The following is a 7,507-nucleotide window of genomic DNA, read 5'->3' as shown; positions in this document are numbered from 1 at the left end:
ATATTATGAATTTGCAGCTTATAAAGCAATTACCTAATTTGGGAGAAAAGAACCGTGAGCCTCCAATGTGTTGGCGATACTCAATAAAAGCTCGAGCAATAATTCATGCTCACCTTGGACGAATTTCATTATCTGATACCTTAGAGGCTGACCGAGTACAAGTTGTTAAAAAGTGTCCCTATTTAATTCAAGAGATGGTTCACTGTGCTGCGACACTTGTCCTCCTAGCGTACTCTAGAAGAGGTGGGTCAATTGAAAAAATAAAAATATTAATAATAATAATTAATGTATAGCCCATTGTACTGTTTTAAAATTTCTATACATTTTATTCTAGTTCCCAAGCTTTTGAATATCTTCACTATTGAAGCCATCATGAAAATGAGCCCTATGATAGTTCAAGGCCTGTGGGAAAATAAAAGCCTCTTTCTGCAGCTACCTTACATTCAGGAGGAGCATTTGAAGTATTTTTCTTCCAAAAAGGTACTGGAAACATACATCTCATAGTGATTAAAGCTTGTCTCATTCATTTTCTTTACACACTAATGTTTTTTTGACAGCGGCGCCTGAAGACAATTCAGCAATTAGCGCAAATGAAACCTAAAGAAAGAAGGTCTATGTTACGTTTCCTTGGAGATGAAGAGTATAATGCCGTTGTGAAAGTCATGAGTAGCATGCCTCTTATTGACTTAAATGTTCGGTCAGAAGGTATACTTTAACATCTACGACACCATTCTAATCTGACGTTCCTCTTCGTTTACATCAGGAGTTATGTTCTGTTCCTTTTTACAGTAATTGACGATGAAAATCCTACCCTATACACTGCCGGAGCTACAGTCACCGTGACACTCACCTTACATCGGCGCAATTTAGGAGATATTATGGTTGCAGATGATGCTGAAGATAATGAAAGTAATATCCATGATGAGGAGGAAGATGAAGAGAAAGATGATGATGAAGACAAGGTGAGTTAGTCCAGCATAAGATGTTCAAGTTAAATATAACTGATATTAAAAGTTAAATGTCAGAGATACTTCATGAACTTCATTTTTAAAATTTAAGGTGAAAAAGCCTGCTTGGCAGAAGCAACAACGGAAACAGAAGAAAGGAGGAAACAAGAAGGGGTCCAAACAAAAACAAAGCACAGTTCCAGCAGTAAAGACTGTTCCTAATAAAGTATGCCTTGAGTATTTCATTTTTTACAAGAGCCACACTTTTATATTGCTGCTGGTAATAATTGTTTGTCTCTATTTTCAGGATTCTCCACAGACAGCAACTCAGTCTGCACCCTCAGAAGTAGGAGATGAAAGTGACAATGATGGGTCTCATTCGGAGAGAGAGGAAGATGTTGAGGAAGATGATGAACAAACTTCAATGAGTCAACAAACATCTCAAGGAGATTCCAAGAAGGAGGTAGGTTTACTTTATACACCTTGCATGAAGTGCCCAATATATTTCGTAATGATAACTTGGCATTTCTTTCTGTGATGATTTTCAGAATTCTGGAGATGATGATGAGGAAGATGATGCAGAATGGGAACGATTCCAGGCTAAAATGTCTAAGAGAGAGAAAGCACTGGAGGGTAAAAGCAAAGTCTCTCATCCTACTCATTGTCCCTTATTTCCTGATGTAAGTATTTAAGCTTGATTTAATTATAAATATAAATTGAATAAAATGTAGTTAATTTGGTTGATAATTTTATTAATAATGTTTCCATTTTTGTCCTTTCAGGAAAAGCAGGAGTATTGGTGGGTATATATATCTGACAGGAAGAGTAACACGCTATTAACATCACCATATCATGTTACTTCCCTTGTGGACTCTGATGAAGTGCAACTGCGCTTCACCGCCCCACGATGGACAGGAGTGTATACATTCCATGTATGCCTGCGATCTGATTCTTATCTAGGATTTGATCAGTTACAGGAAATCAAGGTACATTTATTTGTGAGTGGTCTGACAACCAAATTTGGTCCTATACAACTCATTGTTTTAATTATTTTTATCTTGGAAATTGTAGCTGGATGTAAAAGAGGCTCCAGAGATACCAACAGAGCACCCACAGTGGGACATGTCAGAAGACGAGGAAGAGCCTGAAAATGATGCTGGTCATATCTCTGAGTACACTACAGATGAGGATGTGGAAGACGATGACTGAAGAATTGATGCCTTCTACCTCTAGAATATAGACTTAGCAAAAATTTCTATTCATCTTCAGAATGTGAATTGGGTATTGGAACCCTTTTGTGTGAATATCCATTCAGAAAATCATGTAACTTTTCAATTTACCTTGCATGTCTTCAAGGCCTTAAATCTCATGTACATATACTTAAGATCTGCAAGTCATTTACGTTTCAAAATGTAAGACTTCATCATTCTGAGATGATTACTCCCAAATCCAAATTCTAATAGAAAACCAATCCCTCGTTTTATTTGTAAGCTGAAAGGGTCAACCATTCAACTACTGGTTGTTTGTTTTATGTCTAGTAGTTGTAATAATACCTAGGTAAATGACTGACATTAATCAGGGGAACTTATTAAAGAAATACCATGATTTGCCCTCAGATGTTAATTTATTATCAGTATATACTCTATCAGGAAAGCCACACAACAGGTTTTTAATTTTATCAGACTTTCATGATGTTTTCGCAGCGATTGTTGTCTATCTAGTAGTCATTAGACATCAAAGACTTCAAACTTCATTATCTAGACCAATTTTTCCTCCCCTCCACCAGGTTGTGTGGCCACCCTGACTATCTAGTATTTGAGTGATCAGTTCAATAATGTGTGAAGTAGATGTGCAGAAAGTTGGGTTTTACTGTATAGAAAATGGCTTCTTGAACTGTTAAGTGTGTTTGCAGGATTGCATTTTTTTGTTCTCGATGTTTTCCCCTCGAAGCAGTGTAAATCTAGATTTGTATCTTCCCTTTCTTTTAAATTAAAACTTAACATCTGTGATACTCAGAAATATTAGTTGATCGCTGATGGAATCTTTCATAAACCACTAAGGCGCAGGTTAAATTTTCGAGGGGCTCTGATTGAGTGAAACAATTGTATTGCACTTTTATAGCTAAGCAAAGACTGGTTCATTTACGTATCTTATGATGCAGTTAAAATATTAGATGTGCTTTTATGTTGTGAATTTTGTTCTATTTGAAGGTGTAGCACCTATACAAAAGTGTTTTTTTCTTGTTTTCATTTACTTTAAACCATGGAAAGACTTGTGTATGAAATCTTATATAATTGTTTGGTATGGATGCAAATACATTTTATGAATTATTTAATAATGAAATTATTTTACATATCCGAATTAGTACTACTGAAAAGCACAACTTCAACACGATGGAATGAGGGACCATTACAACAGTAACAAATTCCACAGATCTTGTGAAAATTTTCCCTAGCCTGGAGCACAGAAGCAGATATCACAGGCTCAAGCAGTTCAAGAGCAAAATTGAAGGATGAATACTGAAAAATCCTATCCCACATTGTAAATAAAATACAATACAACATTATACCACAAAACAAAACCAAATAAGATTACAAGCTTTAAAAACTTTAGCATTACTGAAGACTGGACACGCATTAATGCAAAACAATTATCACATGTTTCTAAATAAACTTGTTCCACGTTTTGTAATAAATGCTACCACATTACTTTTGGCATGAATTTTTCATTCATGCTATTGAAGACTTACTTACGTAATGTATGAATATATATAAAAATGGTAAAATAACAATATAGACGTTTTTATCCAACAAAAATTTTAGAGTTAACAAAGCCTTAGTCCTAGTCCTTGTTAAGAAAAAGGAACATCTGCCAAGCAATAAGAATATTGTTCCTTGACGGCTAATAAAACCCTTATGTACTAAACAGACCCAATGTTTAAATTATTTTGTTTGAAAAAACCAATAGAATAAAACATTTACAGGATCAATGATCCAATTTTAAAAAGTGCAATTTGATTGCAAATTGATGTCTGTTTATGACAGTGAGGACTTACTTCATGGTTTCGGAGCAGGAGCAACAGTACTTGGATTCGGACTGTCCGAACCAACAGATGATGCAATCCAGACTGGAACAATCAGCACTTGTTAAACCGTGAAATGATAACTATACTATTTACTGAATGACTTAGACCATCACTTACTTATGATAATAGCGAGGAGGACAACTCCTATCACTCCCATGATGATCATCATCTGAAAATTACAGTATAAAATACAACATGATGATATGTATTCAGTTCAAATTGAACTTTTCATTAGAGTGGAATTTTATATAGGAAATGCAATACTATAAAGTACCTTTATATTTTGCCACCAGAATTTACGCTTCAACCTTGCAGCTTGTTGTTCAAAAGCTGATGCTCCCATCCTGAGTGCATCTGTAAAATAGGCAATTTTATTATATGCAAGCAAGAAAAAATGCACTTTTAGAAATAAAAATTAAAAAATGATAATCTTAACAATATATAAGTGTTAAGTGATGGGATAGATACAGTTTCCAAGCCGGTGGTGGGTTCCTCACCTGCTCGACTATCTAATTCAGTCAGTTTTTCATCTCGCTCCAGGACACGATCAATATTTTCTCTCATAATATCCACGACCTAGTATCACAAACTAGATTAATTACACCAGGAGCTTAAAAAACTGTGCATGAAGGCATACTAGGTCCTAAAGGAGGCGTTATCTTTCCACCACTGGCATTTTGCATTGGCATCTATCCCATTCACCAAACTCAAGAAGTTCAAATGGTAGGCATGCTAACACTGCCACGAATCTCACCTGCTCGGTCATCCAGCTCCGACAGTTTCATATCACGCTCCAGAACTTTTTCCACATTTACTCGCATGATGCCAACAACCTAAGAACAATGTCCCAGTGTTTTTTAGCAATGAAGAAATATTTAAAACAGTGGGTTTACTACCAGAAAGTAAAATCTTTTTTGATTGAATGATTGTTGGACCCGGGAAAGTTAAATTGTATAAAAAGAATCACAAGAGAAATACACAGGCTGAATTGAGGACAGTTCAGTTCCAATGCAGCAAAAAAAAACTTAAAATCAAAACATATCTAGCAAAATATAAATTTAAAAATACGCTTTATTTTTTGAAGTGTAAACCAAGATAAAAGATAATGAGTCAGAACCATGGTGTGAGAGATAACGCCTTCAAAGACAAGTACACAATATAAATTCTATCTTTTGCATGATACAAGCAGAGCAGTTAAGCTGAAATTTCATGGAAACTTGAAGTAATTTCATTAATGCATTACAAAGAGAATTAAATCTTGAGAAAAGGATAGTAGGGAAATATAGTACTTCACTTTTAAAACAAAATAGATAGATAAGAATTGTGTGCTATTCATGTTCAGAGAGTTTAGTTACTTCATTTTTTAACTTTGGGCATATGGAAGTATTAACTATAATAATTATACAAAATAAAACCATAATGGAAGAAAATAAAAATTAACTCTGAAGCCGGCGTGTAAGTGCCTGTACATGAAAAGGAAACTGATAAAATTAAAATACCTCATCAACTTGGGCTTGAGTCTGTTGCAGTTTCTTTTGAGAGTTACCCAGCTGTGATCCTGGCGGCCCACTTGCCCCAGAGCTGCCGGAAAATCCACCAGACCTGTCCATGTTCCTATGGAAAGCAAAATATGAAGAAGGAATGAAGAAAGGTACAACAAAGGAAAGATATCAGTAAAATAGTAAAACGTAGAGCAGTAAGTGGTTTTAAGAACTGATATTCAAAATTGAAAAACAGAAATTTCAATGATAGAAATAATGAAAGAAATGAAAGTCTGCCGTAGCATTAAACGAGATATTGTCAAAGGTTAGAAAGGAAAGAATGGTCTGAATAGAAAAACATCGAACAATGCTCAAATTTGAGTGCTACAATCTAAAATATGTGAAATGAAACAGGTATGTCAAAATGTCTTGACATTTCTGAGAACTGACACCTGAACTCGACAGATTTTATTTCAATAGCCGTACCGCGAGAAATAAATAAAAGATCTTAAATAATCATTCTTTCATAGACTTAGACTTAATTTCAGCAATTGATATGAACATAACCTGTTGAACTTAGGTTCAAAACCAATGTCACAACAACTGACATGGCGTCGAGCAGTTATGGGAGTAAGCCAGGGCCATACAAAATTGAAACTCACCTCAAAATCGCAGACTGTTCAAATAAAGACTGCTACAGATGCAGATGATGACAACCGCGAAACTCGCACTCGGCCCTGCAGACAGAGCGCAGGTACAAACTAAACGAACGTTATCAAGGGCGATCTGAAACTGACCCGACAAAGATTGGGGAAGCAAGCAGAGCAAGCAACAGTTCTTTCCGGCGACTGAAGGTGACGTCACCGACATAGGTACTGTAGTCGCGGCCTTCTATAAAACTGAGTAGGTTGTCAGTTCAAGTTGTCTTAAAAAGAACAAAAATATGGGACTCCCCCCGCCGCCTCCTTTACCCACCACCTCCATATGTCCATCCCCTCGAGGTGCTTACCTTTTTTAATCCTTACTTTTTTAAAATGGTTCCAAGTACAGCGAGTAGGGGTCATAACAAGATTTCCACTAGGTAAAAAAGTATCTCCGTGAAAAGTTTTTGAACGACATTAAATATGAGTACCTTCTTTTCCGAGGAAATTCGCCTTGGAAAGGCAATACTATGGCTCTTTATAATGATTGAACATATCATAATATATTTGGAACGTCTTTTGCATTTGCTGACAAGTATTCTAAAGAGAAATAAGGCATTAATATGAAGTAAAGATGGAAGAAGAGGGAAGTCCAACAGCCGCACTTTTCAAAGAAACACGAGACGAAGGAGAGATTGCGACCGAACATAATATGAAAAACTATGCACTACGCCTAACGGTCGCTATGGATATTGGCTACAATATACTCGCCAACAGGGCACCCAGTGAGAAACAGTTACATCGAAATGATGTCAGACTGATATCGTTGTCGGTAAATTGTCGATTATCGTGTCGAATCGATCCTCAGATGGTCTTAAAATCGAGACATTTCCGATAACTGACATCTATTTGATGTCGATTCGATGTCACATCGATTTTGATTTCTCACTGGGCAGCGCGTTTACCAGTTGCTGTTTTTTTGCTGTGCTGTATCGCATGCAGGCGTGAGGAGGGGTTTATTATGCACACTCCCGGGGGGTCGTAGGGCGCCTTGTGGTGAGTGACGATAGGCAAGACCGTACGCACGCCAGCATAGGGCAGGTGCACTGCCGTTTTGCGAGTCGCTAGCGGTGATGGAACCCATAACGTTCTCTTCCATCTGGGGATCAATGTGCGGGAAGCTTGAATTTCGCCACTTGCAAAGGCGGATTTGTACTAAAATTTGCAATTTTGATGATCAATTTATCATTCACGTTCAAACAGGGTAACAAAGAAATACCCTCGCCACTCGAGATCAGCTTTGGGGCTAGATATTATGAAAGTCTCTAACCTCACGCCAACTTCTGCTACGGC

General features: G+C 36.7%; 3 protein-coding genes across 11 annotated transcripts in view; 2 read left to right on the top strand and 1 right to left on the bottom strand.

Annotated features, from left to right (window-relative positions):
• The window catches only part of LOC113207550 (translocation protein SEC63 homolog), a 15,332-nt gene extending 12,774 nt beyond the window's left edge, over window positions 1–2,558 (top strand). Inside the window, exons 6-14 of the mRNA XM_052264378.1 lie at window positions 18–243; window positions 335–480; window positions 558–705; window positions 790–962; window positions 1,060–1,173; window positions 1,255–1,410; window positions 1,496–1,627; window positions 1,730–1,933; window positions 2,019–2,558. Of these exons, the coding sequence (XP_052120338.1) occupies window positions 18–243; window positions 335–480; window positions 558–705; window positions 790–962; window positions 1,060–1,173; window positions 1,255–1,410; window positions 1,496–1,627; window positions 1,730–1,933; window positions 2,019–2,156 (1,437 nt within the window). The 3' untranslated portion in view covers window positions 2,157–2,558. The remainder of the gene's footprint in view (window positions 1–17; window positions 244–334; window positions 481–557; window positions 706–789; window positions 963–1,059; window positions 1,174–1,254; window positions 1,411–1,495; window positions 1,628–1,729; window positions 1,934–2,018) is intronic.
• The window catches only part of LOC113207535 (neuronal synaptobrevin), a 30,630-nt gene that overhangs the window by 2,754 nt on the left and 20,369 nt on the right, over window positions 1–7,507 (top strand). The window lies entirely within an intron of this gene.
• On the bottom strand, window positions 3,262–6,367 carry LOC113207549 (synaptobrevin-1). Of its 2 annotated transcripts, none has more exons than XM_052264396.1 (6): window positions 6,176–6,367; window positions 5,532–5,646; window positions 4,530–4,608; window positions 4,307–4,386; window positions 4,150–4,201; window positions 3,262–4,074 (listed from the first exon to the last, which is right to left on the bottom strand). In XM_052264396.1, exons 2-6 carry the CDS (start codon window positions 5,640–5,642, stop codon window positions 4,004–4,006), a joined length of 393 nt encoding a protein of 130 aa, XP_052120356.1. In that variant the 5' UTR covers window positions 5,643–5,646; window positions 6,176–6,367; the 3' UTR covers window positions 3,262–4,003. The 2 variants fall into 2 exon arrangements, with proteins under 2 accessions (XP_052120356.1, XP_052120355.1); XM_052264395.1 differs by lacking the exon at window positions 4,530–4,608 and adding an exon at window positions 4,787–4,865 and having other exon boundaries at window positions 6,176–6,366.

The sequence above is a fragment of the Frankliniella occidentalis genome, unplaced genomic scaffold (assembly GCF_000697945.3).
Source record: "Frankliniella occidentalis isolate FOCC.00 unplaced genomic scaffold, Focc_3.1 Scaffold18, whole genome shotgun sequence".
In the NCBI taxonomy this organism is placed as follows: domain Eukaryota; kingdom Metazoa; phylum Arthropoda; class Insecta; order Thysanoptera; family Thripidae; genus Frankliniella; species Frankliniella occidentalis.
Note: the sequence above shows the minus strand (reverse complement) of the source record. Positions and strands in the feature narration are given on the sequence as shown.